This window comes from Vicugna pacos, chromosome 17 (assembly GCF_048564905.1).
Source record: "Vicugna pacos chromosome 17, VicPac4, whole genome shotgun sequence".
NCBI classification, from domain to species: Eukaryota; Metazoa; Chordata; class Mammalia; order Artiodactyla; family Camelidae; genus Vicugna; species Vicugna pacos.
This window is the reverse complement of record NC_133003.1, coordinates 37,581,148-37,601,537: the sequence shown is the minus strand read 5'-3', so window position 1 is coordinate 37,601,537 and position 20,390 is coordinate 37,581,148. Positions and strand designations below refer to the sequence as shown.

Below are 20,390 nucleotides of genomic sequence, written 5' to 3'. Positions count from 1 at the left end.
ACCCCCACCTCCAAGATGGGAGCACCATGCTGGCCAGGAGCCAGTCTGGTTCTACTTTTGACTCTCTATGGCCAGCACAGAGCTGACACAGTATAAGCACTTACAGGGAGAGAAAGGAGGAAGGGAAGGAAAAGAAAAACAAATGAACCGAGGTCTTTCTTACCCCAAAGTTATACTGCCTCTGCTGAAAGCGACTGAGGGATGTTTTAGAAGCAACTTGGGGAGGACAACTGGGGCTCATAATTCTGAGGTACCATTTATCTCCTGGTGTGTCTTATTCTCACCATTATCTCACCACTCCCCAAAGCACTCCATCCCCCTCAGCCTGTCCTAGTTCAGCTTCTGACTCCAATGGGAAACAGCCAGTGGGCCACCACCTGTGACATACTCCAAACAGTGCTCAGTGCTTGAGAAGCCCCGGAAATGTTGGCCATTGAAGGGAAGAGCCTCATTGTTCTGAATTTCAGGGCAGATGTCTCCTGTGAACACTCCAAAGGTGTACATCCTCACTCTTCATAGCGTGTGTGAAAGACCATGGGAGGGAGAGATGCAGCGAAGAAATAGAAGCCACATTTAAGACCCAACCTAGAGGAACAGGGAGCCTAGTCCTCCTCCCCAGGTCCTCAGGAACAGAACAGGAGACGTGGGAATTTCAACAGAGATTCCAGACCTGCCTGCAGGTCTTCCCGCCCTCAGCGCTCACCTGCCTCAGGACAGATGCAGACTTCATGGTTTGCTGCAATTCCTTGCCCTGGAGTACACAATGTTCACCAGACTCGCAGAAACCTCCTTATAAACTCCAAACTTGTCTTTCCAATATCAAAAGCCTATGGTGACTGCATTGACTATCTCTGACCTGCCGTCTTGATTATTTTCTCCAAATAATGCATATCTGGAAACGAGTCAAACATATTTTTATAATTTACCCCGATGAGACAGACCTAACAGCAAAGTACATTTTATACCTAAAACCCCCACACAAGACAAATGAAACTCTTGCTTACTGTCCTTGAAAATTGGCCAAACAACAAAAAAAATCTAGCCAAAGGGGTATTTTTCCTATTATTTATCCTAATAACTGCCAGTTCTGAAACAAAGCAGTTGGAGGGAGAAATTTAGTAACTTTGATTTGTCCCAAGATACATTTTTTTACACTGAGGTCCTATTCCTGACAGTAAGCACATGTGACCTGTTCTAAAAAAAGGATATTTTCCACTTCTTGCACAACTGGAGCAGATATAAACATCAGCCTGTGCAAACGGCACTGCAGAACTCAAAGGGAATTAAACACACACACACTTAAATAATTCTATAAATAGGAGTACTCGGGAAAAGGAAATCTCCAATAACACATGAAACCAACACTTAGAATCCCACTTTAGTCAAGTTTGCCACCTAATCATACCACACAACTAATCTGCATAATAAGATCTGAACATCTGCCAGGTTAAGGCACGTCAATCTTGTCTGTTTTGCTTTGGGTGCGTAATTCTGCACATGCTTTAGTGTTGTTAGGAGGGGGAAACTAAAGGAGGGTAAAGGAGAAGAGAAGGACTAGATATTACTTACCAACATGAGCTACGCATCTGCAAAGCCCTTTTACACATTTCATCTCAATTTTAAAACTTCTACTACCAACTCTGAGAGGACGGTTCTACTGATCCCACTTTACAGGTAAAGAAATCTAGGCTCGAAGAGGCTAAGCGTCTTGTCTTGAATGCGGGCACAGCATTTAGTAAGCACGGCTACTTCTGGGCCCGTCCATGTATTTCTGCCCTCATCCTCACCCCCAACCCCCAGGTGCTCGCAGACCACGAGGAAGAGCCGGGACTCTGGTTAGAAGTTTAAAAGGCAACCAGAAACCCTAAAAGTCTATTTTAAGATTATGCCCTCCAAGGCGTCTAACGTTTTATTTAACGCTGTAGAGAAAGATGTTTGATTATCACTCGACCTTCAAGGCCAAACTCAAATAATTATTACTCATTCATGACACTGCCCCACAATTTCCCTTCCCTTCCCGTATTAAATTCCCATTGCTGACGCCTGACCCCGACGGTGATCACACTCCGTCTTGTATGTGTGGCTGGGTCCCCCATGTTCTGTTTCCCTCCTCCCACTGGGGCGAGTTTTGAAGAAGGTACAGGTACAGGATCTCCCACAAGCAGGCACGGTGCCTTTCACAGGGAGGTACAGATTAGTGGATGAGAGTGCAGGGCAGACGGCCTCCGTGTAAACCTGGGCCCATCTACTGGCCAAGCGTCAGTCCTGAACCTTCTCTGTAAAATGACAATAACGAAAATACATACAGCCAAGGTTGAAGTGAGAATTCACTGCGTTCATACAAGTAAAATGGTCAGAATCATCCCCGGTATCTAATAAATACCGCATGAGTGTTAACCTGTTCTTAAAATTAACATTATTATTCTTATTTATTACTCTCATCTCATGCAGGTTTTGCAAGATTAAGTTAACAAGTGTAAAAACGCTTAGAACAGTGACTCAGTATGGCGATAAATGTTAGCTGTGTTTACTGGTATTAATTTGCATGTACTCATCAGACATGTGTTGAATATGAATTTGCATGTATGTGCTGATGCCACCACGACTGCCTTTTTTTTTTTTTTAAGACCAGCACAAAGAACTGTTAAGGACTGGATCAAAGTTATAAAATGCAAAAAGTCTATCTCCAACACCTCATTAGGAGGAAAGAAAAAAGAATTTACTAAAATTGTGGTAATTTTGTTGCATAACAACACTGGCCTTAGAAAACAAAGCCAGAGGCAACAAATGCAAACACTTTCTGGAAGGTTAGGACTCACTGCTAAGTAATAAAGAAATAACAACAGAAACAACATCTGCTAACATTTAGCGAGCACTTACTATCAGCCCAGCACCATGCTGATACTTTCCTGTAGTCAGAGTCACAGCAAATGTCCTTAAGACCCCTCGGAGGCAGGCCCCCATTTGCCAGATGCTGAAACTGAGGTTTGAGGTCACCCAGCCTCCCCAAGGTCACCTCGCTTGTGAGAGACAGACAGACATGCCAGAACAATGCTCTTAATCTTCAAGCAAAGTAGTTCCCTGAAGATTGGACAAGCAGAAAAATCAAGAAAATTTTCAGAAATCAATAAAAGATGGGCAGTTTTGTTTTGCCAAGAATGGATTATCATTTCATAAACGAAAGGGTATTTTTAATAGGAAGATGGGAGGGGAAAACCTCAGAATAAATCCAAGAAATAAATGGCAGTGGCCTTACACAGAAACATGTGTGTGTGACACAGCAGTCTTTTTCTTTCTCATTTCAACACGAACCTGCAGCAAGTTCACATGCCTGCTCTCTGAATCGGCATTCAGGAACCACCGCTTTATCTTATCCTGCCATTACAAACCTATTCCCATTTCTAATTTGCAGGAGGTTAAACAACAGTTAGCTAAACCATTAGTAACACTTGGAGAAGAGGAGAAACTGGAATTAGATTAAGCCAATTCTGAAGTGTGTCCAGGAAAAGGGCATTAACAGCTACAAAGCCAAAGAATTTAGCACCGAAGTCAACGAAACAAAAGAACAATGAACCTGAAAGATGCTACCATATTTGTAAATGTTTTTTCAGGACCCAAAGCTGTACAGAGAGTCCCTTTCCTGCCAGGAGCCCATTCAATGGTTCCACGCCTGACCCTGACCTGCCTGTGTGAATTCTGAGCTCAGCCCTGATATTCCGCACTTTTCCTCCGCCACCCACAATTCAGGGTTCATTCCCAGGAAAACCCACAAAGGTTTCAAAAACATTTTGGGAGGAATCAAACTGCAAACAGTCCCTCATTAGGACTTTTTCTCATAGAGTGTGTATTCCCATGACACAGCTTCACCAGGCAATGTCACCAAGATGGGGTCCCTATCAACTAAATCCCCCAGCCTCACAGTCATAAAGGCCAGGAGGTCTGATCTGGGTCAGGAATGAAAATGTCTTTCCTCAGCAAACACCTGCACATCTGAGCTCAAATGAAGAATATATAAACATCTCTTTGGAAAGACCCTGGTGGATACCCATTTAAAAAAGGGGGGGGGCAAGGTTGAATGCAAAAACCAGAACCAAATGCCTCATCCTCAATGGGATTCGAAGGGAGAAAGCAACACACACTCAAATGACAAATGATCACTGGGCCAGGCATCATTCTAGACCAATCACTCTGAAGCAAGGGTGAGTCTGCCCCCCATGGACATTTGGTGGTGTCTGGAGACATTCTCGGTTATCCAACCTGAGGGAGGGGTGCTACTGGCCTCTGGCAGGTTGAGGCCAGGGATGCTGTTAAACATCCTGCCATGCCCAGGACAGCCCCCACAGCAAAGAACAATCCGGCACAAAATGTCAACAGCACTGAGGCTGAGAAATTCTGTTCTAAGCTCTGGGGACACCACAGAAAACAAGGAAGAGACAGAAACCCATGTCCCCTTGGACCCTGCAGTCTAGCGTAAAGAAATATATCACAAACATGACACATTAGGAAACTATAGACTAGGACATTATGTAAATGCTGTGGGGAAAATAGAGCAGGGCAAGGAATAGTTTGGAGGGAGAGCCACTGTACACAGCACTCTCAAGGTAGGCTTGGCGAGAAGGACATGAAGTGGGTCGGGGAAGGAGCTCTCTGGACAGAGGAACCAGCAAGTGCAACATACAAAGGTCCTGGGATGGAGGGGCCTGGAGTGTTCCAGGGATGGAGAGGTGACCAGCGGGAGCAGAGGGAGCTGTGGGAGTGGCAGCAAGAGACACACTCAAAGCTGACAGGGAGCCTGCCTAAACTGTCTGCCTTGTACCATTTTAAGGGTCTCGAGTTTTATCAAAACTAGGAGCTACTGGAGGGATTTGAGGAGAGAGTGTGACACATTGTAACACAGGGCTTCTCAACCTCCCCAGTGACAATTTGGGCTCAGATAATTCTCCACTGTGGGGTTGACCTGTGCACTGGAGAAAGTTTAGCAGCATCTCTGGCCCTGACTTACCAGAAGCCAGCAGCAATCCCCATTCATTGTGACAACCAAAAATGTCTCTGCCAAATGACCCTGGGCAGGGGTAGAGGGGGAAGGGGGTGAAAATCACTCCTAGGCTGAGAACCAGTTTTAACAGAAACATTGTGGCTTCTGAGCTGCAAATCCAGTAAAAGCTGGTAAGGATAGAGGCAGACCAGGTTAAGAGACAATCACTCAGGCGAGGACTGGTAGCAGTTTGGACCAGAGTGGTAACAGAGGAGCTGGGGACGAGTGGGCAGATTCTAGACATATTTTCAACTCCAAGAGACAACCCAGAGAATTTAACTAGATAGAACAAATAGCTACAGCAGTCTTTACCTTCCAATTTCAACTTTTTCCAACCTAGACTTATAAGAAGGGTGGTGCCCCGGCAGAGACTTCAGACAAAAAGCCACCAGGAGGGCCCTGAACAAGTTGCCCTTGTAAAGTTGCACAACAGATGTCGATGACAATACGTTAGACAACTGTGGAAAACAGTACTATGGGGAAATTTTGCCAACCCCATATATTTATTCACAGATTTTATTTCACTGGTTTATTTCAAAGAGCATGTGTCTGCTCCAGAGACAAGCTTTACAACTTTTTTAATTTAGCCTTCCTTTGCATACCGGTTCTGCCCCGCACCTGCTTCTAGCTTCAACATGTGAAGCCATCGCTTCCCACGTCCCCACATTTTCCCTTACACGTGCAAGCGAGCTCCTGAGGATGTTCAACCCTTGCAAGTCATTTTTTGCCGACTCTGAAAAAGAACAGGCCCCAGTCCTCCAACATGAGTTTCATGGCATGTATGTGGGTTTTTCCAGATGGCATTTTCCTCACTCTCTCAAACTCATTTAATGTTATATATCAGCTACCATCAAAAATGTTCCAAACAGTCCGGTTAATTCATTTCTTTCAGGACTACACACACACACACACACACACACACACTCCCTCCCTCATTCTGGCCATGTAAGCATTTGCTTATAGAAGCAAAAGCAGAGACTGCTCGGTAAAACACTGGTCCCTTCAGCCGAATGCAGATAAAGCCCCAGTGAGCATAGCCAACAATACCCTTTACACACTATTACTCCAAACCCCCAAGCCCCAACACATACGATCTATGCTCACACACAAAACAGCCATTATGAAGTGAAACCACCAACTAAAGGCTGGTTCGAGGCCTCTAACTGCATAGGAGGTTTCTGTCCAATCTTCGTTAAGTATCTGCAAAGAGGCTGCTTCAGCCACCCAGCAGTGGGTGTGCTGTTCCCAGATTTTCCTCCCCAAAGTGGATTCAGAGTCTGACACAGCCCTGAAGGAAACAAACTTAGCTGCACTTCTGCCTAGAACAAGGACCGGCCCCGTGCACCCCAGAAGCTAAGATCACACCACCTCACTCCTGATTCAGTTATCCCTCTTCATTCACCCTGATTTCTGGACCCTCTCTGCCCCTGCCAGTGGGGACCTTCACCCAGTCCCTACCCACAGTGAGGGGCAAGCAGGAAGGTTTGAGATGGGTGCAGAGGCACTGCTGAAACTTCCAGTTACAGCCTCATCTAATCTCACAACTGAGAGGGGTGGAAATAAACCTTCTCTACTCACAGCCTCAAATGACCATCTCCCTCTTAGTAAACATTGGGTATGTCCAGAGTGGCCAGAGGACAGAGAGAAAGTAAGACACCCAAACCCTCCCGACGGACAAGTGGCAATGGAGGTAGCATAGGAAGGGGGCACTAGGGGTGGAGGGGGCACCAGATGAGCGGGTGTCTTCACTCCTCTCCCCAAAAGTTTTTGAAGTCGCCAGAGAATTAAACACGTGTCTCTGCCAAACAGAGGACACTCCCCAAACCCTCCAATCCCAAAGCTCTTTCCCCTCCAGGGAAGGTCTGGATTTGAATGGGACCCTATAGCCTAGGGAGTTCAACCTGGACGAGGAGACACGCCCACCCCGCTCCCCACGCCCTCACCCCCTCCCCTCCACCCCGCGCTCAGGTGCTGCGGTTGGGAAGGTGAGAGGCGGCTCCGGAAACCTCACCTGGAGGCGGCTGGGGCGTGTTTTCCCAGAGGGGCCGGACTCCTATGAGGCAACAACACAGGACCTAACTGCTTCCCACGAATGTCGCGCTCAATCCACCCTAAGCTCTCCCTCTCCAAGTCCTCAGCCTGCTGGGATCTTCAGAAAAGAGGTTCACCTGAACTCATTTTTTCCCCCTCTTTCCCACCTGGACAGCGTCCCGGCCCGGCGCTCCTCCTCCCCCCACCTCAGAGCCAGGGCGCTCCCCAGCCCCCACACGCTATCAGCAGCTGGTATCCCCGACCAAGGGTCCCCTCGCCAGCGCGGGCCGTCCCGAGCTGCCCGCCGCGCCCCCGAAGTGCGCTCGAGCGGAGCCCCCCGGAGGCGAACCGACCCGGCGGGCGCGGCCCCCAACTGCGGGGATCAGTTCGCCCTCTGCCCCGGGGCAAGGGCACGGGGTCCTTGTCCCAGAGCCCGAGCGAGCGGCTTTCCTTGCCCCAGCGTGGGAGGCGCGGGGTTCCCCAGCCGCCCGCCGCTCCTCCCTCCAGCTGTCACCACTCACCTGCTCTTCAGGGGTTGACTTTTGAGTTCGTAATAGGTTTTGGGCTCTTCGTGAAACTCCTCCCCGACTTCGAAATCCGGCACGATCCCCGATTCCGACTGCATGGCTCTCGCTTCCCGTCCTCCCACTGCTCCAAAAGAAAACCCAGCCCGGGGGCGGAAGGAAGGTGACGGGGCCTGGGTCCCCGGAGCGGTGCGCCCCCGCACAGTGCAGAGCTCAGCCCGCTGGCCCGTGCGCGGCCACCCTCTCCGGCGCCGGGAGTTTACACTCGCACCCCGGCGGGAGGGGCGGCTGCCTGGCGCCGCCTGGGATCTGTAGTCCCCTCGGAGCGGGACAATCCCGGCTCGCTAGGGGGGCTGCTCCCCCGAAAACTACAACTCCCAGAAGGCCAAGCGAGGGCAGAGGCAACGTGGTAGACACCGCTAGTGCAACTCCTGTTTGGATTCATTGTCAATGTCAGCAGCTCCTCTCCCTACGCGCTCTCCACTTGCTTCAAGGGTACAGACTTGGCTATTTAATATTAATAAGAACGGACTCAGCCCTACTCTCCTACCATCACTCCTCCTCCCAGCTCACACATTCGCGAGGGCACGCTAAGTCTTTATTAAAAAAAAAAATTAAGTGAAGATTTTGGCACTAGAAAGTTTCAGCCTGAAAAGCCACCCTTAGAGTAAAAAGACTTTCTATCAGGCTTCATGCTTCCCAGCGCTGCTGCGACAAATTAACTTGTCCTCGGACTGGAACAGGGTGGAGGAACTTTCCTTCACTTTGTACCTAAAACATTACTGTAGAAAGTGTTCTTGTGCGTTTCTTTTCCATAAGTAACTCATTCTGGGCTTTTACAATACCGTTCATCCAGCGGAATAGCTCTTTTCCTTTATGTAATTAACCACTTCTAATCTAAAGCGGCACTTAAAAGGTTCGGTTAATTTAAAAAGGCACAGTTAGAAAACGGCGTCGTCACTGTCTGCTTTTAATTTCTCAGTTGGCTGGGAGTTCAAATGAGATTGTCCTAACATTTCAGAGGTGAAATTGGGGAGCACATAAACTGTACAAGTGTCAACCCCCGCCCCTCAACCTGAGCTTCCCCGTACTCAGGTAACAGATTAACAGGCACTGTTGTGGCTCATACTCCTTCTTTTAAAAGTGTCTTGAGGCATCAGGCAAGAAACAGAGAGTTACGGGGTGGCTCTTAAAGTTCTAAGACCCACAGTTGAAATCCCAAGTCCTTCTCGAAAGTGCTGTGTAATCGTGGGCATATCACTTGATTCCTAGAAGCTTCCCATTTCTTCATCTATAAGAGGAGGTTGGCAAACTTGTTTTTTGGAGATGTTGCAAGGCCAAATGCAAGAGAGAGTGATTTGTAACCTATAAAAAATGCTGCTCAATGGTCATTCTTTTATTAGCTCTTGAAGATAATCCTTTCAGACTCCTTTCAGTTTGTCCTTTCAAAAGCAGTAAACTAAATGATCATCCTACGAGAAAAACTCTTAAGGAGGCTAGACTAATGATTGGGCATCTCCTAAGAGCTGGCTGTTTGCTTGTTTTGCCTGAGATGAAATATTTTAATTTCACATTAGTTTCTTACCATTAAAATATGATAGAACCTCAACACTCCAGAGAAAAACAGGCTTTTTGTGCTCATGAGTGTGAGATCCCAGATTTCTTGATAGACATACTGCTGGAAATTAGACTTAAAAAGTTAAAAAAAAAAGTGTTACTCTCTGCCAGAAGGAAGAGGAAGATTAAAACACCGGAGTCTTCTTAATCTTAGGTTCAGCAGAAGCCTTTTACTCTGAGGAAGGCTATAGACCCTCTCCCCAGGAAACATAGATGAAAACAAGATTCTTGTGCTCAATGTTGGTCTGTTGATCTTTGAAGTCTGTCAAGGACTTCAAGTTAGAACTGCAGTTTATAACCTCTTTAGACCTGTAATGAAACAGTCCATTTTGCCATTCTTTTCGTCATTATATCCAACAGTGACCAGCTAGACCTAAGGGACCAAATCCCAAGGGAAAACAAACTTTCAAGAAAGCTAAGACACCTGAACTTATCTCCAGCTAAGAGCATTTTCCACAGAGATCCCTTGATACAGAGCTCTCGCTGAGCTTGCCCTGGGGTACACACAGATAGCTGTTATTTTTTTCCCTGCACCTATTCTTCTGATCTCATCTTACTCTCAGTTCAGGAAATTTTCTCTTCCATTACCTCTGTCAGGGTTATCAGTTACGGTGCCATCTGCTACCCAGGGAGAGTGGGTGTGTGACCTAATCCTGACCAACCAGTGGGCCCATTTTCCTAGCCATGGTGATTTCACGAGGGATGGACCCAGGACCCTAACATGACTAGCAGTCCTCCCTGGAACTTTTCTTTTAGGACAACTGGGAAAGATTGTCTAATTCTTGGAAGCACAGTGCTGAAAGGAAGGAAACCTAGAGCTTATTACTTATGGCCACATAGTGAAGCTGATCAAAAAGAAGAGAGAGGGAGATAAGATCAACCATCGAAGAGAAGAAGAAACAAGCAAAACTGAGAAACAGAAAACAACAATAACATTGTCCCAGCTCCCTGTTCAGCCATACTTGAACTCAGAGATCATTGGGCTTTTCATACATATGAACCAAAAAATTTTCTTCTTTCGGCTGGAACTTTTGGTTTAGGCTTCGCTCAGTTGCAACCAAAAGAGCTTTGCGTAATCACCCTAAAGATCTTTTACTCCTTCTAATGGACAATTTTCTGTGGGCTGCCACACCATTAATTCATGTAACCAAAAGTTGGCCACCTGGTAGATGGCCCCTGTAATCCCCCTTCATTAGTGAATTGAGCCCTAGGAGCAGATACCTCTTCTTTAAAAGGTGGTAAAAGTCAAGCTCCATACATTTCTACCAAGGACTATGCCTACTAAAAGCACAAAAGCAACGGCCAAAGATTATAATTATTTTCATTAATAATATAACCTATATTTATGTAATACTTTACTTTTTTACACATACTTGCCACATGCACCTCTTATTGGAGCACATAAAAATCCAGTAAGGATAGACAGGCAAGGGTCCCCATTACAGTATGCACTGAACATGCACTGATTATGAACATGGTGTTGTGTTAGGTACCCAGACTACAAGAATGTATTTGATTTCCTCCCTCCCTTCAAGAGGCTCAAAGTCCAGGAGTTGAATAAAGGCTTGTAACACAATGAGAAACCACACCCGAGGCAGCAAATGTTAAGCAGCAGATAATGGGTGTGTGATTTATACTTTTATGTTCATTTAGCTAAACAACTATTTGTGGAGCCCCTACTGTGTGCCAGCCACATTATGTGCTAGATATGGGGGAAATGGCAGTGACAAGCCACCTGTACTCCCTGCACCCAAGATGTGGTCTTTGCCTTTTTTAGGAATAGGAATGAAAATGATTTCATGGATAAATAAAGTGATAGATAGGTAGATCCTACAAGTGTCTGAAAAAGGAGAAACCACTGAGCAGGAAGGAGATGAATTCTTGGAGAAGTGACAAAGCTACATCAAGAGAGCATAAAAGAGAGAAAGGAAGGAAGGAAGGAGGGAAGGAATGAAGGAAGGAAGAAAAGAAGGGGAAGGAAGGAAGAAAGAAGAATCTAGGACATAAAATATGAAAAGTACCACCAATATACAGAAAAAAGAGAGAGAGAAATTTAATAATACCACAAGGATACAATCAGACAAACCCAGAAATTGAGAAATTCTACAAGACATTGAGAAATCTTCAAAAAATAAATATGAAATAGCATGAAATAAAGGGGAAGGAGGAACTGCTATAGATATTTTAAAGATTTAGAAATATTAGGTATGTGAATAATATCTCAATTTAAAAAAATGAATTGAGAAAAAAGAGACATATCACTCAAATACATTTTGTAGACTTTATCTGAGTTCTGATTTGAACAAACGAAAAAGGATGATCAATAAATAATCCAATGCAAAACCTGTGAAGCTTGGATTTGAATATAAATGGTAATGTAAATGTATTAGAGAAAGGGCTGGCTGAAATCTGGAGGGTGATTTAAATGACTTTCGAAAGGGAAATCTGATGAGTCTCTGGAATAGCTGATAACAATGGAGCAATGGAGGAGTCACCAGGGATAAGAGCTGAGCAATGGGTATTGGGGTACTTTTACCTTGTCAAAAGCTGCTAGAGAAGAAACTGTTTCGACACTTATTAAGAAACAGTAAGACCAACTTTATTCAGGAAGACTTGCAATAGGCGTAGGTACTACTGCAATGTGGTATTGCAGTAGAGGTAAGAGATTGGGCTCAACTTCATAAACAAGGAAAAGCTGGGGATTTATATCCAAGAGGCAGAATGTGTGTTAGGAAGAGGGGTGGAAGGTGGTCAGTGGGTAGAAAATCAGTAAAAGAGTACTGTAATTCTTTGCTTAAACTGATCTAACAGTATTCTTGCTGAAGGCAGGCAAGGGTAATCAGATATTTCCTAGGGGATGGTGGGGATGAAGAAGGTGATCAGATATCAAGGGTGGGGGATGCTGGCTAAACTGACTTGACAGGATTCTTGCTAAAATTGATCAACACAAATGCAAGTCCAAAAGTCAAGGTCTAGTTGGGAAGAGGATTCAGAGGAGACTATGTTGAGTCACGGAGAGATTCAGAGAAAAGATGTGCCTTTTACAGGGAATAAGGCCAATACTTTGTAACAACTTTAAATGGAGTATAGTCTATAAAAATTTTGAATCAATAATGCAAATGCTGTACACTATGTTGTACACCTGAAACTAATAAATACTGTAAATCAACTATATTTCAATTTTTTAATTACAAAAAAAATTTTTTTTAATTTTATGAAGAAGTGCCTCTTGTAGCTCATAAGCACCAAAGCCAGGCCAGTGACAGCAGGTGGCTGTCACCCCACAGCTATCAAGGCAATGGAGGAAGAGCGGTTTGACCTGTGTGTGGACTTTGACTCTAATGCAGAGCAATCAACCAAGGTCAGGCTTTCACTCTTGTTCCAAAGTGTCTTAGGTCACAGGAATTGAAGTAAGGAGAACACCAAACATTCCGTAAGATAATAAAGCAAAAAGAAGGAATATACACTCCAAAGTGGGCGGTCCTACTTCTCTGTCTTCCTCTAAACAACTACCAAAGTGAGGTTACTGGCTTTTCTGTAAAACATGTAAAATAGGTTTATCTTCTGATCGAAAAGTAATAATTACTTTTAATTAGAAAAATGCAGATAAGTAAAAGGGAAAGAATTTTAAACACTCATAATACCACTATCCAGAGATATTTGCACCTAGGTATTTCATTATATTATATAATGATTATATAATATATATATATCAGGAAATATTCAGAAGGAGATCATACTGAATATAACACTTCATCACCTAATTTGCCCTTTCATGTAGTATTATAAATAGCTTTCCCTGTCTATAACATCATTTTTGTTTTTAAAATATACATTCCATTAAGTAAATTTACTAGAACTTATTTTTCTAATCTCCTATTGCTGGACCTTTAGGTTGTTTTCAGTTTTTCACTATTATAGGTAAAGATAATTCTGCTGCTATCCTAGTAACTAAATCTTTGCTCCCATCCACAATAATTGCCTAGAAATCGAATACTAGACAAAAAAGCAGGCATGTTTTTGAAAATTTTCTAAGAGGGATCTCTCTAGGACACAAATCTCATCTTGTCTTTTCCCTATTTTAAACCCTCTCAGAATCCCCATTGTTCAGAATAAAGTTCAGGCTCTTTAAACAAATACATGTATGTATATGCATGACTGGGACATTGTGCTGTATATCAGAAATTGACACATTGTAACTGACTATACTTCAATTAAAGAAAAAAGAAAAAAGACCAGGCTCTTTAACATTGGATATCCAGCTCTCCGTGTCCTGGATCCTCCCATCCTCTTGACCTCTTCTGAGATCACTCCCTGACTTCAATATTAAGTTGCTTTCAGTGACCCAAACTGCCAAAGTTCCTGGAATATGCCACGTTGTTTCTCTGTGTCTGGAGCACCTTTCTTTCCTCTTTGGCCCAACACACATCTTTAGCCTTTAAGACTCAGCTCACATGCTATCTTCTCCAGGAACTTTGCTGTACACTGCCAGCCTTCATCAGGCTCCCACATTGGTTTACGGACCCCATCCCTAAGTTCCCTAGATACACTGTCGTCAGTACACAGTATTGTAATTACTTGCTTAACTTTCTATACACAACTACCACCACCTTCACAACCCCTACTCCCACCACCACCCCCGCCACACACACACACACACACAACACACCTAAAACACCCCTATCCTTCCTTGCCCAGACCATGAGTGTCTAGAGGGCTGGGACCATGCTCACACTGGATATTTAATAACTATCTACTGAATAAAACTAATAGACTAGCCATCAAGTAAAAGAAAAGATTTTTCTAGCAAACTCACAATGTTCCTTTTTGTAAGTATAACAAGGATGCTGCAAATGAAAATAGAACTTTTAGTAGGTTCTCCACAGTGTTCATTTGTACACATAGGCAAATATTGATTGAACAAAATAACTAACTTCTCCATCACTAATGCTCTATCCTAGTCTGAATTAATTTATCAGAGCAGAATTTAGCCTGTCTCCCAGTGGCATTGCTGATAAGGAGGCTGAGATCTCTTCATTAGAGCAATTAGCGGACATGTTCGGACTTGCTAGTGGGAGACCCGGAACAACACCATGCTGGAAAATAACCGAATGAATCATATTTAGCACTTATTAGAGGAACTAAAATCAGAAATCGAAATAAGCCAAGTCGCATGCACATTTCCTGTCGTGAAGCCTGCAGGGGTAAACCTCAAGGGATTTGATGTTCCCAATCATGTTGACACAAAACCCGTAGAAAGTTTTAAAACACAAGGACTCATTTGTCAGGTTGCAGATGAAAATATATTCATCTTTATTTCCCCCTAGAACTAAATAAGGAATAGGGAGACTCAATGCACTGCTGTTGAACTGACTTGCCAAAGTAATATGCTAAAATATTAAGCCCCAGGGGTCAACGGTCAAGTAGCTGGAAAAACAGAAAACTTCTGGCCTAGGGATGGGAGAAGAAGCGGAGGTCCCCAGGGACTTATTTCTTAAAGATGTATTAGACTGGATGTCAGAGGGTGGTCAGAGGACCATTAAGGAATTCTACTTATAAAACACAGATAGTGGTTGGCAATATGACATACTCCACACAAGACTTTTGTAAATAAATAAAATAAATAAATCTTTATTTCTTGATCCATTTAAAAAATACCTGTGTAGTACTTACTCTGTGCCAGTCACACACTGAGAAAGATGAGTTGATTGATTCAGCTAAAGCTTTCCTTATATATACACTTATGGTCTTATAAGTATATACACTGATATATTCTTATTTCCTTGTACTTATTTCCTTATATATACTTATAGTGTGACTTTCTTTTCTTTTTTTTTCCTTGTGATGAGAACTTTTAAGATCTACTTGCTCAGCAACTTTCTTTTTTTTTTTTTAATTGAAGTACAGTCAATTACAATGTGTCAATTTCTGGTGTACAGCACAATATCCCAGTCATGCATATAGATACATATATTTGTTTTCTTATTTTTTTCATTAAGGTGATTACAAGATATTGAACCTAGTTTCCTGTGCCATTCAGAAGAAACTTAAAAAAAATTTTTTTATATTATAGGTTGAGATGTGCAAATGTTAGTCACTGACATTCTTTTCTACATCAGAAGGGAGCACTGGCTGGCTTCGATCTCTGGCTCCACCACTTACTGGCTGTGTGATGTTGAGTAAGATTGCTAAATCACCCTAATTCTCAATTTCCTTATTTGTAAAAAATGGGGTAATAAAACCAAACTGGTGTTTGTAAGAATTAAATAAGGAAATCAGTATTATGCACTTTGCAGTGTGTTGGCTGAAACTCGTAAGAATTGTTGGCTAATTTATGTTATTGTTAGCTCCTGCTGTTGTTCTTTTTAGTCCTCTTTTGACCACCCCTTAAATTAGCCTTTAGGAATCCACTAATCTGTGTTTGAGGCATAAAACAGAACAGAACGCTTTCTGTTTCTCATGTAAATTCTCTTTTGGTTGAATGTTTTTAGAGACCTTTTCTTCCCATTATGAAATATATTACACTTTGGAAAAGTGCATAAGACATAAATGTATTCTTTCACAAATAATGATCTCTGTCCACTCACAACTTCTTCCCTCAAAGAGGTAACCGCTTTCATGGTAATCATTTCTTTTTCTGTAGTTTTACTACCTAAGTGTTCCACCCTAAGCAGTATAGTTCATTTTTGCCTATTTGGGGGCTTTAGAGAAACGAAATTATGGTAGCCAGCTTCCAAGATGGTGCCCAATGATCCTGATCTCCTGATGGTCTCTCCTCACATTAATTCAGGGCTAGTTTATGTAACCAACTTCTACAGCTGTCAGAAAAGTTTATTGCAACTTCCGCCTAGTTCTCTCAGATTGTTCAAGCTGTGGGAAGCATGAGGAAACAAGAGCAGCCCTGTGCAGAGTCCTGATCCCCCATCCCAAGTCAAGCCTTCAGATAAGTGTAGCCCAAAAGGGCATTTAGCTACAACCTCATGAGCCCCCCGAGGCAGAAATGCTGCAAGCCACTCCCAATTATCCGAGCCACAGAAACCATGAGTGATGATAAATGATTTCTGTTGTATTAAACCAAGAAGCACTGGAGTATAATTTGTCATAAACAATAGATTAAGTAATCAGAAACTATATAGTATGAATCTGAGGATTCTTCTACTCAACGTTTTTAAAAGATACATCTTTATGATAATGTGTGTGACAGTTTATTTTTATTACTGTATAGCATTCCATTGTATGGATACATTTTGGTCTTTTTTTTAATAAACATTTTTGTCTGTGTGGTAAATTCTTAATCAAAAATGTTACTTTTCGATTGGAGGGAGTTTTCTGCAGATATGGGAGGGGAAGATAAATTGCATTTGACACCTTTGAGGCCAAATATACCATTTGTATTTAATAATCCAAATACCTTGAGTAACAAAAACAAGAAGTTTTTGGAATGAGCCTTATCTCTTTTCACTGTCAACATAGTGATCCTGAGTGACAACCTTACTAGTCCTTCATATCACCTCAGAGAGACACTAGACTTCTCTGCCTCTCTCAAATACAGACTAGAAGGGAGGATGGGGTGAAGACATACTCTCTGTCCCCTGGGTTATACTTTGATCTTACTGACAATTAAAATAAAGCAAACATGCTTTTAAACTGCTGCAGACTCAGAAGCTCATATTTTTCTTTACATAGTATATTTTGAACAGCTTTTCATCTTGAAAATATACCTATCATAATGATTACACCTAGACAGTATTCTATTACATCAAGAACATATAAAGTGGTTATGAACAACTCCTAGATTTAGAGGTAAATTTTTAATGGGTTTGCAAATACCCAAAACATTTACGAGAAATTGTATGTACGATGTATGCACATTTTTTCTAGAAAAGGAGCCTACATTTCTTCTCAGATTCTCCAAGAATTAAAAAATAATTAAAGAAGTAGGGGGAAAAAAGAGCTGAATCACTGTATGAAAAGCTGTACAAGAGATGGCATGACTCTCTAATCAGTCTCTTCTTGATCACTTTGTTTGCATCCAGTTTTCACTGTTATAAACGGTGCCGTAAGTACATTTAGGAGTTTTCAGTTTCACTGTTTAGAAAAACATGAAAGGCATGGAGCACTCCTTGTGTTGAAAAACTGGTGAACATGCTGCAGTTCAACCACCTGTGCAGAAGGCGTTTCTCATCAAGTCATCAAAGTAGAGATTAGAACCCCCCAGACACTGAAACCCCATGAGCTCAGTTACACAAAGCCTGTTGTTGGCTGCCAAACCTAAGACAGTGACAAGCAGAAGCAAAGCAGAAAATTCAGAATAGAAAAGGAGAGAGAAAAAGACAGTAACAGGATGGACGAAAAGAAGGAAATTCGTGCAGTGAACACTTGTTTTTGACTGAGTCAGCCTTCCTTCCTTCTTTCCTTCTGCTCCTAAGGGCACTTCCCCACCTCCATCACAGGTGCATTTGGTACAGCTGTCAGTCAACAGTAGCCAACTCCCTCTGGTCAAAGGAGTGAAATGCTGACCCAACCTAGACCAAAAAGCTTCTCTCACTCAGAAAGCTGAATCTCCTACAGAAACCCCAGGGCGAGGAAGGCCCCTGGAGCTGAGTCATCCAGTAGATGCATCCTACAAAATCAAACTATGAGTTCCTGCCACAGAGAGTCACCCAAGGACTCCTGCTTCCTCCTGCCCTTCCCCAGATGTGACTGTTTAACTCCTTCTTCCGGTCTTCAAGCTTCACAATATTCTTCCAGTTAATTCCTTCTTTTTGCTTCGGTTAGTGAGAGCCAATGTCTGTTGTTTGCAAGAACAGAACACAAGTCCTAATACAGTTAGAATTAAACCCAAAGGTACAGTGAAAACAAATGGCCCACCCCTTGACTTCTGTTGTTGTTTAAAACACACCCCCCTCCAAACACACACAGGTCCTAATGCCAAGATATCCATCTAAGGTCTCACAACTATTGGTGATGGAGATAGGATCAGAGACAGATCTCTCCTCAATAGAATATAAAATTCTTAAGGACAGAAACATTGTCTTATTTCATGGTGAGCACTCCATCCCAAAAACAGTGAGGGGCACAACCTAGGTGTTCAGCAAATGACTGCTGTGAATGTTGTGCTGTTGTTGTTTTTGTTTCCTGACTTAGAAGCAAGGAAAGATATACACGAAAGATATACATGAAAAAAAAAAGCACTTTGCAAGATGCTATGTATTGTGTGACCCTATTTTGGTCATTTTAAAATGTACTATAATATTTATAATTGCGTTGTGTAAAAAAAAGATCTGGAAATAGGTTCCCCATCCTACCTGTTAAGAGTGGTTATCCCTGGCAGAAGAAAAGAAGTAAGCAATTTTTTAACGTTTCAGTGTTATTTGAATTTCTTCAAGTTTAAATATATCACTTTTGTGATATAGAAAATAATCGTTTAAATTAAGGAAAGGGAAGGAGGGAAAATAAAGAGAGAAAGAAGAATGACCCTTACTGGTGGCACTCTGCCACGGATTCCTCATTACAATGACCATCAGGACTGTTCACCGAGATTCCATTTCCCTCCTTTCAGGCACAGGGTAAGACTGAACTTCCCATACACTTGAAATCAGACTTGACCACATGTCTTGCTTTAGCCAAAGAAATAAGAACAAAAGCAAGTCATTTGGCATCCAGGCAGAAGCCTTTAAGGGTCAGTGTGTAATCTGTCATATTCTCTTCCCTCATCTACAGCAATCACCAATGGTGGAGATTCCTTATGGCCTGGGTCCCTGAGTAATGATAACAGGAAAATAGCCTCCCCACCAACGCCAACTCATGACAGACATGGAGCATAAGTGAGAAATAAACCTTTATTTAAGCCACCGATATTTTGCGATACGTATTTTTATAACCTCAACATACCAAGTCATACCAAGGTAATTGAACTGCATGCCCTTGGCCATATGGCTACTTACATCTTCCTAGGCAACAAATTCTTGGTTCAAAGCACCAGACCACCCTGAACAGCAGTCTCTCTGTTGTAAATTCTAGGGACAGAGAAACTAATTGGCTCTAAATAGGTCATGTGATTGACCACTCTGGTCCAATTAATGTGGATGAACTCAAGTTGTAGAAACATGGCTGCCTGGGGTCCAAACCTCTGTATTTATGGAGAGGGGCAAGGGGGATTTTGAGAGGAAGAGGGTTAACACGTAGATGCAAAAATCCTCAGCAAAATATTAGCAAACCGAATCCGACCACCCATAAAAAGGTTCGTACACCATGATGAGGTTGGATTCATCCCAGAGTCACAAGGTGTGAAATGTAGCATGTTATGTTTCAAACAATGGAGTTCTTGGCTATATAATCCCACTCTCCATGTGTGAAGGAAAAACCGGGCTGGTCTAACAAGATAACTCACAAGTCTAGGAATGTGAAGGACAGGCTGGGCTGGTCTAACAAGATAACTCACAAATCTAAGTATTGGAATACTGATCTGAGTTCTGCTGGACTAACTTGTAAATCTAAGTTAATTAGTGTTGGTTTGCTGTTTATGTTTTTTTGCTAGCCAGCTGGATTTTCAAAGATACATATCTGGCTTTGGAATGTTGGTTTGCTGCCCCCCCACCTCCACTTTTGTGATGATAATGCTGCTAAAGCTGTTCCATGCCTATTGGCAGAATACCCCAAGCTTGTACTTTACCCTATAAAACCTCATGCGCACATCTTGGAGGTGCTCAGAGCTTCAGAGCAGAAGCCCCTCTGAGCCCGCCGGCGTAATACATCTGAGTACTCCAACCCTCCGAGTGGTGCTTGTTTCTTGACTGGCCTGTCGTCTCCGTAACACATGGACATCCAGGGATATTTTCAGCCCAAGACCCAGTAAGTCTTTGATTTGTTTGTCAGTAAGGTGAGAGCTCTTGCAAGGACTGCTTGAAAAATAAATACACCATTGGTGAACTCCTTGAGGCAAAGGGTGAACAAAGGAACAAGTATCAGGATGAGTAAATACTAAGCTGGGAAGGAGTTCCCTTGGGGTTTCCAGATGGTGAAGAAGTCTAGCTCACTCTACTCGACGGTGTCCAGCAATAGCAGGATGTTAACAGCCAGTCCTGTTCAAATCTACCTCTCTGCCTTGAGGCATTGGAAATGACAAAAACTGTGTCACAAAAGTCACAGTCTACAAATAGATACAATTTCTGACACTGCAC

At 43.0% G+C, this 20,390-nt stretch overlaps 1 protein-coding gene across 7 annotated transcripts in view; it reads right to left on the bottom strand.

Moving 5' to 3' along the window:
* Window positions 1–20,390, bottom strand: part of MITF (melanocyte inducing transcription factor) — a 311,298-nt gene that overhangs the window by 201,296 nt on the left and 89,612 nt on the right. For 3 of the 7 annotated variants that reach the window (XM_015236909.3, XM_031686313.2, XM_031686314.2), the window contains exon 1: window positions 7,588–7,785. The exons of 2 other annotated variants lie outside the window; for them this stretch is intronic. In XM_015236909.3, coding sequence (XP_015092395.1) covers window positions 7,588–7,691 — 104 coding nt within the window. In that variant the 5' untranslated portion in view covers window positions 7,692–7,785. Of the gene's footprint in view, window positions 1–7,587; window positions 7,823–20,390 lie in introns of those variants that run through there. 2 more of the 7 variants (XM_006196482.3, XM_006196481.4) reach the window with 2 other exon arrangements.